General features: G+C 32.7%; 3 protein-coding genes across 6 annotated transcripts; 2 read left to right on the forward strand and 1 right to left on the reverse strand.

The window, feature by feature from the left end:
- Nucleotides 1-7,669: 7,669 nt before the first annotated feature.
- LOC116772379 (enoyl-CoA delta isomerase 2) lies at nucleotides 7,670-9,304 on the reverse strand. Its single transcript, XM_032664549.2, has 4 exons — nucleotides 9,186-9,304; nucleotides 8,268-8,650; nucleotides 8,038-8,127; nucleotides 7,670-7,962 (listed from the first exon to the last, which is right to left on the reverse strand). The coding sequence occupies exons 1-4, from the start codon at nucleotides 9,190-9,192 to the stop codon at nucleotides 7,699-7,701; spliced, it is 744 nt and encodes a 247-aa protein (XP_032520440.1). The 5' UTR covers nucleotides 9,193-9,304; the 3' UTR covers nucleotides 7,670-7,698.
- Nucleotides 9,305-9,602: 298 nt separating this feature from the next.
- Nucleotides 9,603-13,136, forward strand: LOC116772530 (glycerol-3-phosphate phosphatase). 3 transcript variants are annotated; one of them, XM_032664749.2, is made up of 6 exons: nucleotides 9,603-9,698; nucleotides 9,834-9,982; nucleotides 10,063-10,223; nucleotides 10,709-10,846; nucleotides 11,143-11,486; nucleotides 12,051-13,136. In XM_032664749.2, the coding sequence occupies exons 2-6, from the start codon at nucleotides 9,886-9,888 to the stop codon at nucleotides 12,217-12,219; spliced, it is 909 nt and encodes a 302-aa protein (XP_032520640.1). In that variant the 5' UTR covers nucleotides 9,603-9,698; nucleotides 9,834-9,885; the 3' UTR covers nucleotides 12,220-13,136. The 3 variants fall into 3 exon arrangements, with proteins under 3 accessions (XP_032520640.1, XP_032520641.1, XP_032520639.2); XM_032664750.2 differs by having other exon boundaries at nucleotides 9,616-9,698; nucleotides 9,849-9,982; XM_032664748.2 differs by having other exon boundaries at nucleotides 9,660-9,982.
- Nucleotides 13,137-14,884: 1,748 nt separating this feature from the next.
- Nucleotides 14,885-23,764, forward strand: LOC116772553 (tubulin polymerization-promoting protein homolog). Of its 2 annotated transcripts, none has more exons than XM_061522146.1 (4): nucleotides 14,885-14,936; nucleotides 20,753-20,856; nucleotides 21,702-21,983; nucleotides 23,055-23,764. In XM_061522146.1, the coding sequence occupies exons 1-4, from the start codon at nucleotides 14,900-14,902 to the stop codon at nucleotides 23,244-23,246; spliced, it is 615 nt and encodes a 204-aa protein (XP_061378130.1). In that variant the 5' UTR covers nucleotides 14,885-14,899; the 3' UTR covers nucleotides 23,247-23,764. The 2 variants fall into 2 exon arrangements, with proteins under 2 accessions (XP_061378130.1, XP_032520671.1); XM_032664780.2 differs by lacking the exon at nucleotides 14,885-14,936 and adding an exon at nucleotides 15,535-15,689.
- Nucleotides 23,765-23,965: the final 201 nt, after the last annotated feature.

The raw sequence follows: 23,965 nt of genomic DNA on the forward strand, positions 1-23,965 counted from the left end.
GCTTTTTTTACTCAGATTTAATAATTAGTAATTTTAAACCGTGAACAATAGTTAATTTTTATAAGAAAAATAAAATACAGATTGATTGCAAATATTTTAACGTTAGTTGGTTCCAACTCTATATATATATATTCTTAGAAAACAAGGTAAGAATTGACTTTTTAAAAAATAACATTCGATACAATTCCACTGCAAATTTATTAAATTTACACAAAAATAAAAACAATTCTAAATGAATAACTTTCAACTATCTTGATTTAAACTAATCGTTAAATGAAATCCGAATATAATACAATCGAAAGATTTAAACACACTTCGAAAATCTACTAACGACTAAACTATCACACCAACGCGCGTTACGAATGAAAAAGAGCCCTGATGTCCTCTGACAACGGCTTATATGTCGTTTGAGTCTCTCCTACCCTCTCATATTCCTACATTGATTCTCTTCTACCCTCTCATATTCCTACACGGCCTTTCCTGACATGAGCACGTCCCCGGGCTCCTTTGTGTTTAACTTTCTTGACGTCCAAAACGTAGTATTAGCACCAAGGGCAGGAAATTCTTTTCATTCGCACTAGACGTATTCAGTTTTGAATGTCTTGACATTCCAGACGGGCTTGATTGCGGCTCAGTCCCCTCCACAGGCAGGTCAACTTCCGGAGGCAAGTTGGCGTCATGACACAACTCTTCTCCCTCATTGTCTATGTCTGAAATTGAGAAATATAACGGCAGTAATCTTTTCGATTTTTGATTTAACTCAACAGTAACATCATGGTTAACGTCAATGTAAAGTGAGCTAAACAAACATAGCCCACACAAAGTGGTTGTAAAACATCCCAATAACCAACCACTTGGGGCGGGACTTGTCGGAAGATCGCCCCCTCACACCTCGTCAGAGACCCACAAGGAATTGCTTGAGGCATGACTTGGTGTGTGTGTGAAGGTTATTATAAAAACATGTTCCAAAACATACCATCTGATACAGGCAATGTTAGCCGACCAACATCCCATAAATAAACTCATGATCTTTTACAACCACAGCTCGATAGACAACTCACTATCAAAGTCAAGCTTCCGAACATACTAAATTAATTCCTAACCAAGAGACCAGATCCTCAGGATAACGTATCCGATGCACTCCAAGATAAACAATTATCCCAGGCCTATGGTCCCTCCTGGGATAACCGAACCCGATGCACTCCAAGGTAAACGGCTATCCCAGGCTCAACGTACCTCTTAGGATAACCGGCCCGATGCACTCCAAGGCAAATGGTTATCCCAACCTAAGCGTCCCCTCCGGGATAACCGGCCCGATGCACTCCAAGGCAATCGGTTATCCCAGATACAACACCACTTCTAGGACAACCGGGCCCGATGCACTCCAAGGCAAACGGTTGTCCCAGGCACAGCGCCACTTCTGGCATAGCCTGTCCGATGCACTCCAAGACAGCTATCCCAGACCCAGAGATCTAACCTCTAATACAGCGTGTCCGATACACTCCAAGACAAACGCTCACATCGTAACAAGTAACTCATGTCTCCTCGCTTTAACCCCAATACATTTAGAGATTTGTGTCAAAACAAAATTAAAATAAATAACACAATGGGATTAAGTTTCAATAAAATCTCAAAAGGAATTTTAGTCAAAATTTCAGGCAGAATAAGGCAAATACCTCACCATCAAAGAAAGCAGAACACACATCGGGAGTCCATTCTCACTTCCACGGGACCATATATTCCGCAGCTGCTCGAGTCGATTTGCCGTATGAGCCAGCTAACATCTGCAGCTCATATCGGCAGTGTGATAGTGTCTTCATAACCCGGTGTGGTCCCCGCATACATGAGTCCAGCTTCCTTGTTGACTGAGCCACCTTGCTAACAAAAACTAAGGAATGTAGTTCAAAAGAGTGAGCCGGTTTACGTCTCTAGTTAGCATAGGCATCTTGACGAGTTTAGTTGGCACGAAGGAGTTTAGATGCCCTCTGACGACTCATTTGACGAAGGACTTCTCGATTACCACTTGAGCCTTCAACAGTAACGTCTCGTATCAAACTACGTATGAGCGGTGTGGCAGCTTCAGCACCTACAAGCAGGTTTAAAGCAGAATATTGAGTTGTCTTGCGTTTTGTTATGTTTAGGATCAGCTGTAACCTCAACAAAACAGCTGGCCAAGTCCTTGACCCAATTAATAAAATCAGTGCTTTGAAACATTGAAACATGCGTCCCCGATCAGTGACAATTAATTTTGGAGTTCCAAAGAGAGACACCATGGTAGTGAAGTGTTGCTTTAGTTCGTCAGTGTCTTGTCGGAACATGGGATACAATAAACAAAATTTTGAAAACGCGTCTATAATAATAAGTACATGACGGTGACCGTCAGTTTCTGGTAGGGGGCCCAAGGTGTCCATATGGACTGCCTCAAATGCTACGTCTGGTTTTCTCCCATGAATTAATGAGCCGTGAAAGAGCACGAGCTACCTTTTTATGAGAAAGGCAAACCAAACAATGGGAAATGTATTTTTTTTTTCTTTGCAAATGTTCTCAACCCTGGGAACTAAAAGTGTTTTGTTATCAAGTCTACAGTTTTATCAACCCCTTGATGATCATGTTCGTCGTGAAAATACACATAAGACAGTCTATGGCCTTTTGGAATATAACAACAAAAATTAGGATTTTCACCAATAGGTGAGAGCTTGACTTAAAGGATGTCATAACGACTGAGGTTTAACTGCCCATTCACCAGTTTTTGTTTTAGAGAGTGAGTTTTCTCGTCAGAAGCCTGAGCAACTTGCGCCCAATTTAGCGGTCTTTTAATGGTACATAAGTTAACCGGATTGCGGCTAAGATAATCTGCATGGGACAAAAAACAACCTTTTCTATATTCCAGGTTAGAATCGAATTCTTGGAGGTATACCCACCACCGAGCCACCCTTGGCAACAAGTCTTTCTTACGTTGGGTAAGTTTTAACGCGTTACAGTCAGTAACCACGATGAAGTGTGCAACCACAAGATAATGCCTGAAATACTCTAATACCTTAATCACTGCCAGCGTCTTCAGTTCGTACGAGTGCTACTTCCTCTCAGCCCCCTGAGTGAGTCTACTACAATAAGACAGTACTCGTTTACGATTTCCCTTATGCACTCTCATCATGACGACTCCGTAACCAATCGAGCTCGCATCTGTGTAGTATTTCTATTGGCAGCGTAGGATCATAAATGGCGAGTACTGGCTCACTTGTAAGACAATCTATGATGTAGTCACGAGCGGCCTGTTTTTCAGCACCTCAATGAAAGTTAATTTTTAGTAAGTGCCGCTATGCAAGCAGCCCTTTGGGCAAACCCAACTATATACCGCCTAAAATAGCTAGCTAACCCCAGAAATTGCCTTACTTGCTTAAGACTTTTTTTGTTCGGCTGAATCAATTAAGGCCCGCACTTTCTGACGACTTGGCCTATCCTGACCTTTACTAATCGTACGACCCAGGTATTCAATAGTGGTAGCTAAAAACGAGCATTCCTTTATTATTTGCTTTTCAAGCAAATCTGTTATTATGTCACGACCACGGATCGTTTCAGCGTGTGAGAGTTGATATGACCGATTATACACAGGAATGCTGGATTTAAGTTTAATTGACATGCTACCTATGTTTACGGTTGATGTAGCAGTTCCCGTAATCAAGTACCGAGAGAATTCATTAATTATTCTCTTAGTAACCTTCTTTAAATAGTTACCTACCAGAGGTGTATCAATTGTCATCGAAACATCAGACTGAACAATCATCACCATTAATTCATAAAATATGTGCATGATTCGAGCCTAGATAACTTAACGCCCTCACTATTTGATAAACTCCCTGATAACCGTTCGATTTTGGGTCTCTTACTACACAAAGCTTCTTTTTGCCCCAACTGCCCACAGAAAAAGCACCTGATATCACTCAGATTACGTTTACGTGAATACTCCAGAGATCGTCTATCTGTCGTAACGTTTCACAATTCCGAACCCGAGTATAGTTGTCTCGAAACACTAATTGTATTTGGTTTAACATAGATTGAAAAGAATTCGACTAAATCATTCGGAAATAGTTTAGCATTTGTCGCCGTAGCCCTAATATTTGGATCAATGACACTGCGAATAATTATAACCGAAATAAGCTCCTCATCGAGTCCTTGCACTATACGTAAGCAAAGTATCGACCGGCGTACATATTACGCGTACGTTGGATAGTGATCGGAATTCTTAGACATAACTTCAAACAATATTCCAGCAAAATCTGGTACTTCAGGACATAAAGGTTTGAATTCTTTCTTAGAATTGGTCCAACTACGGTAGCTAGACACCCATTTATTGAGCCAAGATTTCGCATCCCCTAACAAACAATTTCCTATTCGTGAAAGGCATTCTAAATCATTCCAATTGTTTAAAACTTTCGCGCAATCAATTTGTATGCACTAATCGTCAAAATTGTGTAGATTTGGGTCAAAGTTCGAAATATAGTAATACCGAGATTTTTCAGCCGTACTAATTGATCTGATGGCACTAGCAATGCAATCGGTAACACTCGCCTGTACTAATTCCAACGGTATACCCGCGTCGCCTACTTGTCGTGATCGAGCGAGGTCTCGGATCCTGATGATGATAACATTCTGAATGGTAGCTTCACGTCAAGTCACATGCGTCGGAGAAACCAGATGCCCTATCGACGATAATTCACGCATTCTATAGGGTACACGACGATCGGAAACGCGAGATATATCGCGGACGCGCGTTGGTGTCTGCAACTGTCGTGATGACTGCCTATTACAAACGCTACCGGGCGTCAAACCTTTGTAACGCAATTCCTCATAGTCGTGTGAATTCACCGACGCGCGGTGCGGCATGGACGAAGCCCTTGTTTTCGCCTCTAACGTTTTAAGACGAGACATCATTGCCTCCATATCAAGTCTCAACATGTTATTCTCATCAAAGGATTACTCACGGGAACTATTACCCTGACTCTAGCTACGATCACGACGAGGATTACTATCAAGACCACTGCGGCTACAATTGCGTTCACGTTCAGACATTTTAGTAACAAAATAAAATAATTAAATAAGTATGATCGCTAGAAATTAACGTATCAACAAACAAACGCAATAAAAGCTTACTCACCGCTTAATCAAAGTAATTAACACAAATTAATATTCTCGATAATAACGTAACACGATATTTAAAATAACTCAGTGTCTAAAAAAAAGTTATAAAGAAATATTTAATAAAACACAAAAAAAATAATGTGTGGGTAAATTGAAATAACAAGGCCTTACCAAACGGGGTTCTCAAGGTACGTATCGCACTTCTGATCTTAGAAAACAAGGTAAGAATTGACTTTTTAAAAAATAACATTCGATACAATTCCACTGCAAATTTATTAAATTTACACAAAAATAAAAACAATTCTAAATGAATAACTTTCAACTATCTTGATTTAAACTAATCGTTAAATGAAATCCGAATATAATACAATCGAAAGATTTAAACACACTTCGAAAATCTACTAACGACTAAACTATCACACCAACGCGCGTTACGAACGAAAAAGAGCCCTGATGTCCTCTGACAACGGCTTATATGTCGTTTGAGTCTCTCCTACCCTCTCATATTCCTACATTGATTCTCTTCTACCCTCTCATATTCCTACATATATATATATATTTATATATATATATATATATATATATATATATATGTGTATATATGTATACCTTAAAAAAAAATACATGACACTGACAAAGTTAATAAATTGCCATATCCTTAAAATAATAAAATTCGCGTAGTACGAAAAATATTAATTAAAAAAAGAATTTCAAAACATACGTACATATTTTATATATTAATTCAATGAGTAACTAAGTGCCGAATTAATTGTCTATATGACAAAATGGTCACGTTTTTAAGTGCGTGATGTTACAAAAGAGCGCGATTGGATAAAATATAATGTTAAAACATAATAACTTAAGTTCTCTCTTAACTGACACTCTTATAATGGAAACTACCGGAAATGATCACTTTGTAATCATAATGGTTAGTAATGGCGTATTGTGTATTTTCATAGGGGGATAAAATCTTTCACTACTTAATTTCTGCGGGGTTTTTAACTATTAGATACGAATTAAAAGAACCAGCAAATTTAATTATTTTCGTGAAAAAGTGCTTAAGAAATCATTACTGTTCAAATTCTTTCACTTCTCAATCTTATCACATATTTTAAAATTAATAATACACTTTAATTCACCACTGTAGTTACTTCAATTACAATTACTTCTGAATTATATGACAAACTATTTCAACTGAATTGGTTGTAAGACTTCAAAATAGCAATTACAGATAATATATATATTTGAGACACGCCTAGTAACATAACATAAGGTAACATTTAGATCAAAATCTAGAAAAACATTTTGAATAATTTATGCACAGGATAAAAACTGGTGCTTACAGGTTAAAGTGTTTGTGATCACACAAAAAGGAAAGAAATACAAACTTATTTAAGGGTTGACAAAGTTAGTAAAAAATAATTAAATTTCGATTTTAAAAACTTACAACCTATTCTTAAGTGGAACATGGAAGGAATGCCTAGACTGTCACTGCCTAGACAGAGAATAGCGTGGGTCTGCGGATGACGAGCGAGGGTAGCTCGCCGCACGACCAGTACCAGACCCGAGCGTACGACGTTCAAAGAGCCACCAAACCACAATAGACGGAGCCCTAGAGCCGATGTCAAGCCGGGTTGCGGGTGCAAACGCAATGATGTACCACGGCCTGGCTCGGGGCAAGGAAAAGTTTTGGGAGTAATTAGTCAGTAGGAGTCTGACACTCTCTCTTACCCCACCCAGGACAAGGGGTCATTTGATGATTTGCCTCCTCAAAAAAAAGACATCTACGCATTGCTTCCATGTTATAATTAATAGTATCTAAGATTAGTTGTCTGTATCAAGTACATTCTGACGGAAGTATGTTGCACGTTTAAGAGTTTACACAAGCCATTGTACGGTAATTAAGTATTATAATATCTCTCGTACATATCAGATACAGGATTACATAAATAATTAAATACGAAATAGTTTTATTAACGAATTGTATCAAGTTACAACAGAGGACTACATTTCTATGGGACCTTTTTTCTTGTGATGTGTATTTTTTTTATGTTATGGCTTCATTCACTAGAATATTAACGAGTATGCTGTTGACACTGGCTTTGACTTGTGGCGTCAGTGGTAGTTCGTGATAGTTAGGATTATTATTTGGACATAGTTCCACCAAACTCTGTTTGTTAAAACTGAACGAGGCATTTAATAATGACCCTTCAAATATATAATCATCCGTCAAAATATTACGTCCGAAGATGAAAAATTAACAAGGCTTTATTAAATTTCACGTTGAATGACCGACTGGCAAATAAATTAATTTGTATAATTTTAATTTAAATCCGCAATTTGTTTGTTTAATCTTAATATGTTTAACATATATTATTGATCCTCATATTATTCTGGTCTCTTAATAGATCAGAGATTTATGTTCTGAAGCGATTTTTATTATTAATTTTTTTTACCATTAGCATATAATGGAAAACAAAAGGATGGAGAAAGGATTCAGTGCTTTAATAATATAATCAAATAATTCATATTAAAAGACAATAATAATATAGATTTTATTCATAGTTTACTTTTTCCTACACCATTCAATTTGCGTAAAACAGATAATTCAATCTCGTTGGTTCTCAATAACTCTTCCACTGAAGCTGTCTTCAACAACTTTTTTGTATACAACACTGAAGGTTGGGGAAGATTTAAAATAGTTCTTATTGTTTCCCATGACTTTTTCTGTAGTTCCTCTAATTTGTAAACTTTATTTATGAAACCGTATTCAAGTGCTTCTATAGCCGGCATTTTATAGTTTAGAATCAACATTTCCATTGCCTGAAAACAAACGACATACAAATGATAAATATATCAATAAAAAAAATTATAACAGGTAAAACAATAAACAAATACCTTCCTTTCGCCCATTAATCTCGGAAATGTTACTGAGGAACATCCTTCTGCCGCCGCACCCAATTTTGTGAAAGGCGTGTAAAAATATGCCTGAAAATTCATACTTTTAGTAACATTTTTAAATGCTTAATTTTTTTTCAAATTCGTCTTCACAAACAGGCTGACGTCTCAGGACACACCTGTCACCACTCCAACCCTGTTTTTTTTTAAATAGAAACATCGTGACTTACGTTCTCAGAGGCGTAAACCAAATCACATAATGCCAAAGTCGTGGCCGCTATACCGATAGCCGGACCGTTCACAATCGCTATCAGCAACTTTGGAAACGTTATAAACGATTTAATAAACGCTTCCAATGCAACATATAAATTATTCCCACGTTCCGAGGACAAATCGAAACCACTGCTGTAAAAGTCCTCAGCTCCAGTCAAAACCACGATCTTTATATTTTCGTCAGTTGCTGCTTTATTTAGGCCTTTCGTGATTTGTACAAACATGTCAATATCCAATGCATTTTTCTTCTTAGGTCTATTGAGTTTTAAAATGAGAACGTTTTCTTGTAACGTTTCGATTATTTTATCATTTGACATGTTGAGATTTTCATTTATGTTATCTGAAATACGATATTTAATATTACAAACACATTCATGACTACAATAATTATTATTTATTACATATTTTTTTTATTTCGTAACTAATTTATTCGTATTAGTTTTTAGTTATGGTTTTATTCTTATAAGCACATTCATAAATTGTTGTCATTAAGTATTACAATAGCAATAATTGTCTTATAAAAAAGAAACGTGTTTTATATCATAACAGGAAAATTTCATCAATGTATAACTGTATAATGTATATTTATTAAATGTTGTGGATAGTTGGTGTTAAAATTACATTTAACACTACGTACAGTCTTTTCAAACCATTTCTAATAAAAAGTTTTAATGTACACAGAACTCACAACGAAACAAAATGTTTACTTTTTTTGAAATAAATTATAACATCCCTATATCACTTAAGACCTGGAGAGGCAAGTTAACACCAAATATTAAAAATAAAGTTGACAATATCAATAGCCGAGATTACTTAAGTTTTGAAACACGTTAATTGTTGAAATTGTAAAATTAAAGAGTTTTTTTAATACTTACACCACATTGACGTTCAAAATGCAATTGATAAATAAGAGTTATCACTTATCACATTCACTGTTAAGTGTTAACATTGCAAGTTGTCAATCATATCAAAACAAAAACCATTAATGTACATGCCTATATACTATAAAAACCACAGACTATATTTTAAGTTTCATAGATTAATACTCCTAAAAGTCAAGTCTAAAATATAAATAAGTTTAAATCCAATTACTGCATGTTCTAACTTATTTATAGATACATTTATCTATCACTATTTTTTAATAAGATAATTATAAACAAACTGTATGTTACAATAATAATTTTTTTTGAAAGCTAAAACAAAATTAATAAAATTATATTACTACAGATACTGATTATATACAATGTTTAACAAAAATCAAAGGGAATGAATTACTACAAGTTTTGAAGTTTTGACTTTTCGAGTCTTGACGCTGATTTGTCATTCACTTGACCTTCCTGTCATTCGCATTAACATTTCCCTCCGACTTCCAAGTGTTAGGTGCTGAGGTAGGTTACTAGGTAAATTTAAATGTAACTAAGAAGATACCTATATTTATATATATAATTCAAATATAAACTTAAGTGGTTTCAAATGTTCCGGTACCTTAGAAAATTTAAGGTAAATTATGTGTGTAATATTAGTAGGAAAAATTTTAGCAGCGAAGTAAGGGCACCAGTATTAAACACGGCAACGATGTTCAAATCTTCAGTTTTTAATCTTCAAGAGGCGACAGCAGATCAGGTCAAGGAGTTTTTGAATTCCTTTGATACTGTTTTAAGTGATTGTGATGGTAAGTCTAAGAAAATTTGTGTATATTATAATTTATAAATTATATTATGAATATAATAATGTTTCGTTATTATTTTTCAGGTGTGCTATGGATTAATAACAGCGCCATTCCAGGTTCAGCCGAGGCTATGAATTTTTTTCGGAAATTAGGAAAAAGAATTTTTTACGTTACCAATAACTCTACTAAAATTCGTAGCGATTTTGCTGTCAAAGCGCAACAACTAGGGTTTATTGCAGAACCGGTAAGATATTTAGTTTAAAATAAAAATAAATTAAATTTTATAGCAGTAAAGTTATATTTGTATTGCCTATGACCATTTCCAAATTTTAACTTGTTTTGTTTATAGACAATTAAATAATTTAGTATGAGACTTGAAAATTAGCAAAAAATAATATTTTAAACAATTTCTATATCATATTGAGTTTAATATTGATAAGGTATTTAGTAATTATGTAATTACTAGACTTGTAAAGATCAAGATGAAGAATGGTTACTCCCATTTTCTTAATGCAGGATTCACCGACTAAGACAGGCTGTCTTATAAAACTTAAGCAACAATTTTATTTTCTTAATAGTCAACTCATAAAATAACTTAAACTTTGTTCATAAAAATATTTTTTTTTATCTTGATATCATAATAATTTAAAAAGAGATTTTGTTTCAATATTAGTTTATTTAATAGTGCTAATTTGTTATAATGTTTTAATAGCAACATTCTAATCGCAGGAAGAAATTCTATCAACAGCTTATTTAGTAGCCCATTACTTAAAAGGTATCGGATTCAGAAAAAAAGTTTACCTAATAGGTTCAAATGGCATCGGCGATGAGTTGAAAGCTGTGGGTATACGACACATAGGTGTTGGAGTAAGTTATATTTTGACTTATAGTATTGGATAATCCCATACCACTTTCAGGCTATTGCACAGATAAATAATAATTTTTTATGTTTGTGAAAACTAGGCTTTATAAAGCAGAGTGTCCATTATTATAGTCTAAATAAATACATCCCAGTTAATAAGAACAATTTTGAATATTCATTATATACATATATGTATATATAGATAAATGATTTCATAATGATGATTGTAACATACTAATAAAAAATAATTATACCTTTAAGTATATGCTGTTTATTATAAAACCTATTTACAATTTTTCAGCCAGACCAAGTCAAACAGGATTTCAAATCCATGAATTCATCAGATTTGGATCCAGAAGTGGGAGCTGTAGTAGTTGGTTTCGATGAACACATAAGCTATCCAAAGTTTATGAAGGCTGCATCCTATCTCGCCAACGAGCAGTGTCTATTTGTAGCCACAAACACAGACGAGAGGTTCCCTAAATCTAGTACGGTCATAATACCCGGAACTGGGACACTGGTTAGAGCGGTGGAAACATGCTCGGAGAGAAAAGCACTAGTTCTTGGGAAACCACATGATTATGTAAGGAAGTTTCTAGAATCATTCGGCTTGGATCCTGCGAGGACTTTAATGATTGGTGACAGGTGAATACATGATTATATATATATAAATGAAAGTGTAGGACTATCATTAAATGCAAGTAAAATAGGACCAAAATCAGAACAGGAGTTATTTGTAAAAATCGTCCGTCCCATACCTAAGAATTAGTGTGATAAAATTCTTTTAATTTGTTTTAACACATAATAAAACACCATAAAAGGCTTAAACAAATCCAAAATTGTTTGATGCGATAAGCAAACAGATGTTAAGGCATTCTTCATCAAGTAAGTTAACTTTTTTTTAGATTGATTAAGTCATAAAGAATCTTTGTTTGCAAATATTGTTACAGTATCAATACTTTAAATATTACCGATTTGTTATGGAAACATAGACTTGTGTAGTGCTTTTTAAATTACTCTCATCTTTATTAATATTAATTGTATGCTTTATAACTGTACAGAAATTCAACCTTATTTAAGAACTTGAGAACAATCTTTTAGTACACTACAAAAGTAGAATACAAATAATATATATATATATATATATATATATATATGTATATATGTGACTGTATGATTATTAATGAATGTATATATTTTTTCAATAAGATGCAACACGGACATAGAGTTTGGTGTACGTTGTGGTTTCCAAACTTTGCTCGTCATGACCGGAGTGACTTCACCAAAAGACTTGGAAAGAATGAGAAGTGACAAGAAACCTCCGCTACCCGATGTCGTTTTACCAAAACTGGGCGACATACTGAGCCTCGCCTCATAGTACAATTAATAAATGTAGATAACAATGTGATATGTTACAACTTTATATTAATTTGTTGGAACTTTTAAAGTTATTTTATTTAGCATAATTCAATACCGAGCTATGGATTCAACTCAGCTGACATCCCGATGTAGTGAAATTGTTGAAGTACTTTAGAAGTTGGAATACAATATCCGACTAGTGCAGTCAAGCTTTTTTTAGGCATCATTCACATTAACAATAAAGTTACTAAATAATTAGGAAAAGGGAAAAGGAGAATGTGTGCACAGACTAAGATTAAATTTTAAAATATATCAGACAAACACAATACTTCATTTATTTTGTTTATATTAAACATCCAACAAATCATTTTATTTAATTTTTTATTCCCAAATTGTTGTCCTAGTTCCAGTTATAGCGTTAAGCACTTCAAATGATTTTTAATATATAGTTATGTGAAAGTTACGTATTTTTGTATAGTTTTTATTATTTTTAACTTAATTTTAATGCGTCTTCGACAGCATTGGGAATATTAAAAGAATCGATTTTTGAATATTGGATACTTAACCCGCCATTTTGTTTTTTTTTTTTTTTAAATTCCACCATTGAAATAGATCCTATATCTAAACGCATACATGTACCTATGTATAGTTATTTGTTTGCATACACGAGCATTTTTATTTATTTCATATATATTTATGTCATGCAAATAATGTGTTCAGTTTCATGACAATTTTATTTATACAGTGGCAGTATTTTTTGTGCATTTATTTGATTTCAAATTAGAACTTTGATAATAAATGTTGCCTTATGAAAAAAAAATGTACAAATATAATGTTATTGTTAAATATACGTTTAGTTGCTCTGGCAATAGATTGTTATTATTTAAACGAATTTGTATAGATAATCAATGTTTATTATAAATATTGCATACAGAACTGTTGTTTTTTTTGAACGTTTTTTTTTAATATATACCCTTCTTTATTTTGAACTATGAATCTATATATAATGCGTGTTCTAATGATATATCATCATCATCGTCGAAAGAGTTTTTGCAGACTCGTAGTGGTCATCACGTATCTGTGATCCGTATACATGATGACTATCTTGGGAAGATAGTTGCAGTGGTTTCCCCTTGCCTTCTGCACCAGCTATTTTTGGGGCTATATAGACCCCAAGGCTAGCTGTAGCCTTCTCCAGCCAGTTTCCCGGCTGGACTTGTTGGTTATCCCGCCACTGCTCGGTAACACCGTCTGTCAGTGGCATCTAAATACTCTTCGAAAGTACATATGACTCGGAAAAGATCACATTGGTACTTGCCAGGTTTCCAACCAGCGCCCTCACGTGTGAGTGGCAGGCCTCCGAAAAGAAAATGAAATATTTATTTACTATCGAACTTGTCTAAACCACATTTTTGAAAGATTATCCCAAGTCCTATACAACCTTAACCAAATACTAAATTGGACGATAAAATTTGAATGACTATCTTATATCTACAAAAATAACTTCCCAAGCCCTATTCGAGTAGCGGGTGATTTTCTATATAGCTAATAATAGTGACTTATATATGGTAGTTTTTATAGAGAAGACCATATAAATTTATAACGATTTGCCGAAGTTAGAAAGAAGGGTACCACTTATTTTAATACGGGGCCCAACAAAGACAAGCCTACCTTGCTTGTATTATGTGAAACTAGTTTAAAATACCTACATTCCATACATTGGATCAAGTGACGGTTAAATGCATGAAAGTAAATTTAACTTCGTAATCTTTATTGCAATTACAAACTAGGAAACTTAAGTCTTATGTTTGAAATCACATCTCACTTAATTATACTGAAAGACGAGCAGTTGTTCTTAGTACAAGTAAGCTTGTTAACTAAAGACTGTCAGTCACACCGTTTTTAATTATCTACGAGTGGAATAAAACTTTTAGTGTCGAGATAGACAACGATAACCCTTTATTGTGATATTACATTTAATTTATAAACTTTGTGATTACCGACGGGTACATTTTTCACTACTGATTTTAGTAAATCGAAAGTTTAACTACCTATTTATTTAAACTAATGTCAAAACCATGTAACAAAACCAATATGTCAATATTAAAAAACATGTCTATACAGATTTTAAATATTATACGAAATTAAAATAAAACAAAGGTTCTCAGATCTTTCTCGCGCATTTTATTCTATACATTAGTTGATGTTTCAGTTTCTTCAGCAATTTTTCACAGGATAAGCATTTAAAAGTCTCTATCTCTAAGTTAGTCTTGTTTGTCGTCATCTAATAGATTAATAAAATTGTACAAAAAGTATAGTTTTTTTTAAATGTGCTCTAACCCTTTACGTACGTAACCCTTTAACGTACGTAAGTATTACGTACTACATCTAATATTGATATATCAAAACTAAATGTAATTGTAATAATTGAAAGTTATTACAGCAACGTTTTATTTCGGGACGTTAGTTGTGTCGCTTTTGGATAGTTTAGTTATTTTTGGGATGTAAGGTATGTATCGATAACTGGCCCCACCATTTAAATAAAAACATCTCGATTACAAAGTTTATGGATGCGTTCTATTTAAGACAGTGGAAAATCAATAACATGAATAGTAGGCAGCTGAATATATAGCGTAAATGTATTGTATAGATCACACTATGTCCTAGAAACTTTAATAACAGATACGCAAACGCGGAGTATGGATTATTTTGTTGAAAGGACTCAATTTACAGAAGGTTTTGCAGTTTATGTACATTTACAAACCAAAAAAAGATGATTTCGAAGTTTAAGAGAACATGAAATATAAAACACTATTACACAATTGCTTTTAAGGTTGACGATACCAAATTGCGTCTGCTACAAACAGTTTATTATGCTCTGTAAGAATATCCTACGGTTCTCGCACTGATTCCGAATTTAATACCTTCTAGTAAAAGAATGACGTCTCTGATTTCTTTTTTAAAGACAGGTGGCTAAGAAAAGAAAAGAATTTCGTATCACAAACGATAAAAATAACAATATCGCATATTCAATGTTCTAGATTTGTAAAATTTACTTAATACCTACATACTAAAATAACATAGCTAAAATTATCAGTATCCCAAAATACTCTAACTAAATTAATGTTCTAACATATGTAGTTGCATCCCGCTAAAAATACGCCAGGCGTCAGAACCTAAATATTGCTTAAACAGGTATTTAGGAGCGTGATGGTATAAAATATAATTGAAATTATATATGAAACAGCTTTTCCACATCATTCGTGTACCTTGACTGTCCCCATTGTATATGGGAAGTAGCATTGGCTAGGGAGCGAGGCGCATGCGCTATAATGGAAGTCCGCGCTCAATCTGGTACTCTCCACTGACAGCGTAGAGTCAACACTTGAAGGTATAATAGATATTTCGCGGCAGTTTTAGTGCAGCCGCGAGCGACGCGCGCCGCTACGGAGTGCTTGTGATATCATTAATTAAAAAAACAATATTCATGTGAGTCAATGTATATTTATCTCATATTTTTGTATTCATACCTCGTCTATCTTCGAAATATTACGGAAAACAGTTTAGCTGTTGTAGCCTCTAGTGATGTAGGCTTAACATTTTTGGGTTAACAAAGAGGCTGCGGTTTTATTTTTATTAATCGCAATTATTTATTTTTATGATTCTCAATATGTATTTTATTCATTTGACAACGGTAGTGATTGAGTCATCAACGGTGGAATCATCGTCATCGTAAAAAACCAACATAGATAATTAATAATTATTTGATTTATATTGAAGCGATTAATGGTAAAATTTATAAAGTAATCTCCCCGTACCTAAATTGCCAATCTTCCAGTTAATATATCAAATATTACGCTCAGTGACGATGTTCCCAACGACGCCCCACTAAGAATAAATAGCGTTTAAGCAGAAACCGAAACCTATTTAATTTGTCTGTAATTTCAATCATACGAATTTTCCTAATGGTTTCGACTTTAATCTATATCAAAGATAAAACTTACGGAGCGATTATTAAATACGTGATAACATGACATTTCCTATTGATACATATAATCAGGAGGGATATATTCATGCAATTCATTGATAAGACAACAGTCACAGTCGCTGCACTGACCTTCATGAAAACACAACACACGATAAGAATTTTACCTGTAGCAAAACAGACATTATCTAATTACATGGACATCTACTTGGTATACTATAAATATTTTCACACTACGCGAGGCTATATGTTATTTATTTTATATATAAATTTTAATGTGGCAACCCTTTCTTATAACCATAATAAGGACTAAGGAGAACATTTTGTTGATTAAATAGTACCTTAATTGTCACGTTCACTAATATGTATAATGGTATAGAGGCGTCTAGATGCGATGTTTATAAAGTATCTATTGTACCTTCATTGTTTTATGAATTATAATTTAATATACAATATGCTATATAAATCATTAAACATTACTTAAGACATGAGTTGGATTTATTAGAATAATTTTCCTTGACAATATAAAACATTAATAATTTACTCATGATTCGATAATTCAACCATATCTAAATGCAAAATTAAGTTTCTATAATGGGAAATATATTATCTTTAGTTGCGTCTGACGTTACAATACTCGCGGCCATTAACGCAGACGAAGTTTTCACACACAAATTTCACTTTCACTGCTATAGAATATCTTTTTATAAGCACCCTTCGAGGAAACACCCTGTTATTGAACTCAACAAGAACTCACTATTTAATGGTTTTCTAAAAGTTTGTTTAACGTAAAACAATGTTAGAATGATTGTATATGTAAAGTTCAATCAACGAGAATGATAATGATGAGATCATTTAAGTTTTTCAATATTTTCGAGACTCTCGTAATGCAAAAAGTACTTATTTTTATATTTATTATATTACTGATCGCATTAATTATGCGCGTTTTATTATTTCAGTGAGACTAAGCTGCTTATTTCTTGTTTTCAACATTATCATTTTTATTTGAACACAATTAACTGGAGAAATTATAATGTTATCGTAATATTATCTTACAATAATAGAACAGCTACAATTTACAATTTCACGTTAAATGTTGAGATAAAATATTGTTATCATATATTAATTGAGCGATTATTATTCATAACGAATAACGACTCTTCCGAAAATTGACAATTCTAAATGACCTTGAATATTTGTTGAAACTTGTGGTTGAAACTTTGCAAAAAAAGATAAAATATCTTTAAAATATTATTATAATTAAATAAAAAAGGATTATACTGATTTGAAGTTCCTGTTTTAGGGTTGGGGGTAATCCGGCAGTTTTCATCCAATTTTATAAGTCATAAACGTTCCATTGTATTTTTTATATAAATTTTATTAAAATGAAATGAAAAAATAAGTGTCGAAAATGGACAAAATTAAAAGTGTTTTGTCATTTCTGACATTTTTCCTTAAAAGTTAAAAATCGAAAAATGGTAGATAACTGGATTGGGATTAAACATTAGGTAATATCTTTATGATATCTAAGATTTTCGCGTATTCATTGAAATAAAAGTAAGGTTTTTCGGATATTATTAGCGTATTTATTATCGTACAACTACATAATCCTGACGTGTTGGTTCCTTTGCGGCAACCGTGATCAAGGACAGACGAGATGATGTATGATTTTTCATCTCGAGTTATGTAGTTTTACATTAATAAAAACCGCGTAGTAATATCCGAAAGACCTTAGTTTTATTTGTTAATATCTTGTTAATTAAAACTATTTTGCTGTGTGAGTCATAATTTTACGTTATGTAGAAAATGACGTCAGCGAGACTACATAGATTACGCGCCCTAGCATAGTTCTATTTAAAAAGTTCGTATCTCAAAAGTGTTAAGACGCGTTCCCCATCACTATCGTATTAGAAATTAGACATGTGTTATATGTGTTAAATACATCATATAAATTAAAACGTGTTATGTTTTATTTGTGAGTAGTTAAAAGTAGGTATTGTAGCATGGATTAAACAAACCGGCCATCGTTAAATTCGCTCGTCTCGTAAAATTTTGTATACAAAAATTATATATTTTTTTTAAATTCAAACGGCAGTTACAGTTTAAAAACATTAATTGATTTATAAGTTCACTAGCTAGCGCTTAGATCATTGCTTCCTTATTCCTTAATATTCAACTAACGGCCTTTAACATTATATATTTATAATACTTGTACTATAGTTAGGTATACCTCGGATATAATAATTCAATATTTATTATAAAAAATATCTAGTTATAAAATAATTGCAATTTATATTTTCGACCATCACCTAAGACACTCGAATGTATAGAGGCTTGCGTAATGTGCTAATTTATTGCAATGAGCTGTGTTTAAAATTATATGCAGTACAGGTACATCGTTCAGTGTCGTCGACGTCACATAGACTATTTAGGTCTGCAGCAATAAGACAGTGCATATTGAAATAAAGTAGGTCAAGAGGTGAAATGATCACACCCCTACATTACATCGACACTAATTAGTCGATTCATGGCCAAACAAATATTAATACGAGACAGGTGCTAATTGTAACGACTACAAAGTAGTCACAATTTTCTAACAAGTTATTGCTTTTTTAAATAAATTGATATTCACCTACGCCAACGTTTGAATACATTGTTTATTTTTATCTATTCATTTACCAACACTATGGTAACAAAACCATTGTCTGACAAAAATGCCTTTTATATTGAAAGTATACAATATAGGAGGAGGTTTCTCAATTCTACTTTGTTTATGCTTTTGGTAATATTTAGTTAGTTAGTTATTTCTTTTATTCCACGTAACCACATATTTTGCGCATTCTGTTAATGACATCGACACTTTTTCGGGGGTATTCTAGAGTATTGTATTCTTTTAAACGGAGTCGTCCTTCAGGTGTTATCGGATATAGAGTATTATATAGGTAATAGCTATAATATTCACCCACAGATGTTTTCCGCGGAGGTGTAATGGCAGGCTCCCACATATTCAGCATCATATAATTTAACAGTTTCAGTTTTTTTATTAGGATTCAAGGTTCCAAAAATTTGTTTGATGTGCAATGCTTTGATAACACTAGTGATGCAATAACCTAATTAATAAATTTCAATTTACGTTCATTGATGACACAATAAATAAGAATTTTTAAGCTTTCAGTAATTTTTTTAATTGAAATAATCTAACAATGTTCCGTGATTAGAAGCTATTCTTCAGCAATATATATTTTAAAATATCGCATTTTTCACAAAATTCTCATAGATGTGGCTTGCTTTTATCTTAGATGTGGCTTGCTTGTACATTAGGCAGCGACATTTCGTGGTCACTATTATACATAATACATAATTTATATTTAAACCAATGTTATTTAGACCCAAATATTTTTTATTCTTGGAATTAAATATAGAGTAATATTATATCACCAACAATGATTTTGAATTCATGAATAAGAAACATATTTTAAGTTATTGCTTGAAACTTTTTACTTCGTCTTCTATAAAATGGAGACCACTTTTTTAAATTTAAATAACGGTTAAGCAGTTTTTAAAACGGAAAGATTAATTTGCGACGATATTTACGGATACAGAGTAAACATCAATCGTCAAGGCCGATGATGTAATTTCTGATTTTAGCGCGAAAACATATGATGTTTCTAGTCAATACATCGGTAAAATAATAGACTTAAATATTGCCTGTTCGGTTTTTAAATGACATCATAACTTAAGGTCAGGTATATCAATGATGGAGCATTTGTGATTTGAACGTGACCTATGAGGCCTCTTTGCTTCTTATTAATATAGATTAATTTGACTTTATAATGTTTAGGAATAAATTTGAAATGTAGTTTACGTATCGAAAATAGGTGTTCATGTAGGTAAATATAATCCGAACACAGAGCAAAAAGGAAAAATCGTGAAAATGAATACAAATAACAACATCTATGAACGGTTTAATCTCTTTTTTGATAAGAATTGCAAACAGTGACTGCAAATATAAAAATATTTCAACCCATTTTAGTCGCCCACAACCCCATTCCTGAGACAAAAGAAAATTTTAATGGTGATGATTTGCTTTTTTGTAGGTATATTAAGTTGAGAAACAATTTTGAGAAACATAAAACTACCTCCTATTGTATAAATCTAAGGACTTTTACATTTAAGCAATCTGTGCTTTTTAAATCATTAAAAGTTTTCAAATTAATTAAAATGCATTTTTATACTTAACTGAACTATATGAGAAATGAATTAAACTATATAGTATATAAAAACTATACGTCCAAATGAAACATTAACAACATATAGTGTACATTTATAAAAAATATCTTATAACAGAAATAAAAAAGAGATTAGAATTAAAAATTATAAAATATATTATAAAGGACATTCAAATAACTGTTGTTATATTTCTATTATAGATTTTTTGTTTATTAGTGAAAATTTTTGACAATACAATACCTAACTTATTTTCACTGACATTCTCAACAACCAAATACTGACATCTGATGTTATCTGTCACAAAACAGTTAAAAATAAATGGGTTATGCTTTTTCAGTTGTAGAGATGTCGGACGCAGCCGTAGAACAAGTTGCAAGGGAGGTGAAGGACGTCAAACTAGAGAACGGGGCAGCCAACGGAGACAATACCATACCGTTCAAGGTACATGCTAAATAATGAGATCTAAGATTTTCGCGAGTATTCATTTAAATAAAACTAGTATTATTCGGATTTACTACGCGGTTACGTTTCGGTTACTTTGTAGCAGCAGCAAGCAAAGTAACCGAAACGTCGGGATTATGTAGTTTTTAAATAATAAAATCCGCGTAGTAAATCCGAATAATACTAGTTTTATTTACATGCTAAATAGTTGGACATCGTATAGACTTGAAATCATTTGAGATGTTTAATGAAGACCTTTGACACTTATTTTAAATCCAACACAAAGGACCACAGATTAATAAAGAAAATATGTGAATATAGTCTTTAGAAAAACAAAATTTGTTTTCTTTTATGTAAAAGAGTTTGCGAAAACTAATAGATAAAAAAAAACATATAAACTATAGGTATTTATGAAAAACGAAGTCGATGTTGAATTGGTATTCCTATTTTTTTAAGTTGTGTATTGAACAGTAACTCTAGAGTCATTACCGCTTAAACGTTATGTTTCTTTATAAACTAAGTAGATGTTATTCCCTTCAGTGGATACATAAAGCGCTTGCATAGTCGTTGCAAGAGACTGCAAAGCTTAGCAGGCCATTAGCGCTGCATTGAACCGCCACTGCCTTTTATCTGATCTTTCATAAACATGCAACCAAAGAAACAATGTCTTTTAACACGAATATGCTGTTTAAAGGACGGAACTTAAATGACTTTTTCGCTTTTCTATTAAAAAATGCAAATTCACTTTGAATTAAGTTGCTAAAAATTTTTTAATATATCTTTCTAAAAATACTATGTTTTTTATAATTTTGGTTTTAATTCATTTATTTTACAATGCTATTCAGGATGCCTTCAAAATGTTCTCGAAATTCGGCGATCCTAAATCAGATGGGAAACAGATCACACTATCCCAAAGTGACAAATGGATGAAGCAGGCCAAAGTTATCGACGGAAAGAAAATAACGACAACGGACACAGCCATACATTTCAAGAAACTAAAATCTGTCAAACTCGGCATCGACGACTACCAGAAGTTTCTAGAAGATTTGGCGAAGAATAAGAAAATGGAGGTGGAGGAAATCAAACGAAAACTAACAACATGCGGCCAGCCGGGTGTATCGACACATGTATGTAACATTAGCGGCTATTGTTTTCAGTCACGTGCGATCACTATGACGCTATCTTTATATATTGTCATAATAGTCTATTCATAGCCGGGAGTAATCCATACGATATATTATACAGCGGATCTCGTATTTAACATGTTTTCATATAATTAGATTTTTATTTATGACACATACCTTAAAAACACCAGAAGGTTACTTTACCTTTTTGTTATTACCACTATTATGTGAACTGGCAACACCAAATCTCAAATCTGTAAACAAGTATCCTTACTCATTATTATTAATACCTAAAACTTTGCAATAACAAGGATATGATATTTGATATTTTAATTAATACTTACCTAACTTGAATCTATATTGCTAATTTGTATTCAGTAGGAGTGTTCTTTTAATATTCAAAAAGCGATTGAAACCCGCCATTATTATAAAAAAGGCATTGCTTAACCTGTGAATATACCGAATTTATTTCAATAATTTGTTTTAAAGGACCAAAAGAAGATGCAAAATATTTTTTTTTTTTTCTGATGGGGTTGACAATGTAAACCAGATTTTTTAAAAAACTGACTGATAGACTAGTGTGAAAGATCCAGCTCGTCTTTTGCAACATTTGTTATCTGTTTTTTTTTTATTCTATATTAAACTGAAAATATACACGTATTTTCAGTTAAATATAGAATACATACACTTTCAGTTGAGTTTGGGTTTCGGATCGTATTGACGTTATGTGGTTGGTGTTTTTCAAAGTTGAAAAGGGTGATGATAAAGCAGAAGAGATCAGATCATGCGCTGAAGTCCTTTTAATCATATGAACTATCATTTGTATGAAGATTTTTATTGTGAAATTAGAGAAATTTAAAATTTTAAGTTTACGCGAATTGTCGAAAATCTCTTTTCCTTTGGTTTTATTTAATGGTAGACCATTTCGTATTTGTAACTATTATCCTTAAAATATTTCAAGCAGTTATTATTTTTTTATGTATGTACATAAAAAATTTTACAGTTAAACTTCGACGTAAAAATTTGTTTTACATGCATTTTTATATCATTTTGCAATTTCTATCCGTCTTACAGTTGCCAAAGTCGCCGGCAGCAGCTGCCGCTGTCGATAGACTGACGGACACCAGCAAGTATACCGGGTCTCACAAGCAACGCTTCGACGAAACCGGCAAAGGAAAGGGAATCGCCGGGAGAAAGGACTTAGTCGACGCCTCCGGATACGTCAGCGGCTATCAACACAAAGACACTTACGATAAATCACACTAAATTTATATATTTTTTTAAATTTTACATTGAATTTCTGTCAAGTCTGTATGTTATGTGCCTTTTTATTTTTTACTTACAAAGTTACGACTGTCATTATTGACGTTCTTCTAATGCAGCTACATTCCGTTTTGTTAAACTTCTTTAGACTTTAAGTGTAACGTAGATTCTTTTTACTGTCTTAATGTCTAGTCTTGAGTAGTTTAGATTCATAATTCCAAAATATTTCTACTTATAGATGTTTTATGATACTCTATAAAATATTTTCGTACGACCTAATATTTATATATAAAAAAAAAAATTAAGACTAATATCCGAAAGTTCAATATGGAACAAAAAGTACAAGGAGTAACAAAAAATATTTTTTATAATTTACGTAACTTTGTGATTTAATACTTCCTCAAACGTCCCTGTAATTTAGTGAGCTAGATGAACACAACCAAAAACCGGCGTGGATCATGTTAGCTTTTTAATTATATTATAATCTACCCCTAATTTATAAATTATATTATAAATCAGTACACAGCATTTTCATTTACCCTCCAAAGACCCAATAAAATAATAACAGTATTATTTTATTAAAGAAAAAAATTCTTATTAAAGAAAATAATATATCTTCTTCCTGGCAATTTATCCCAGCATTAGCCAGCGTCTGCCTTCCTGCTCAAACTCCTCCACTAACACTAAAGAAAATAATATATGCAAGAATAAAAATGAAATAC

The sequence above is a fragment of the Danaus plexippus genome, chromosome 12 (genome assembly GCF_018135715.1).
Source record: "Danaus plexippus chromosome 12, MEX_DaPlex, whole genome shotgun sequence".
NCBI classification, from domain to species: domain Eukaryota; kingdom Metazoa; phylum Arthropoda; class Insecta; order Lepidoptera; family Nymphalidae; genus Danaus; species Danaus plexippus.

Coding starts and splice junctions, on each gene's coding strand:
- LOC116772379 (XM_032664549.2), bottom strand. Junction 8,128..8,267: donor TGGTTTACGCCTCTGAGAAC/GTAAGTCACGAT, acceptor ATGAATTTTCAG/GCATATTTTTACACGCCTTT. Junction 7,963..8,037: donor GATTAATGGGCGAAAGGAAG/GTATTTGTTTAT, acceptor GTTTGTTTTCAG/GCAATGGAAATGTTGATTCT.
- LOC116772553 (XM_061522146.1), top strand. CDS start 14,900: ATGGATTATTTTGTTGAAAGGACTCAATTTACAGAAG. Junction 14,937..20,752: donor AAGGACTCAATTTACAGAAG/GTTTTGCAGTTT, acceptor ATGCTTTTTCAG/TTGTAGAGATGTCGGACGCA. Junction 20,857..21,701: donor ACAATACCATACCGTTCAAG/GTACATGCTAAA, acceptor AATGCTATTCAG/GATGCCTTCAAAATGTTCTC.
- LOC116772530 (XM_032664748.2), top strand. CDS start 9,784: ATGTTCCGGTACCTTAGAAAATTTAAGGTAAATTATGTGTGTAATATT. Junction 9,983..10,062: donor TGTTTTAAGTGATTGTGATG/GTAAGTCTAAGA, acceptor ATTATTTTTCAG/GTGTGCTATGGATTAATAAC. Junction 11,487..12,050: donor ACTTTAATGATTGGTGACAG/GTGAATACATGA, acceptor TTTTTCAATAAG/ATGCAACACGGACATAGAGT.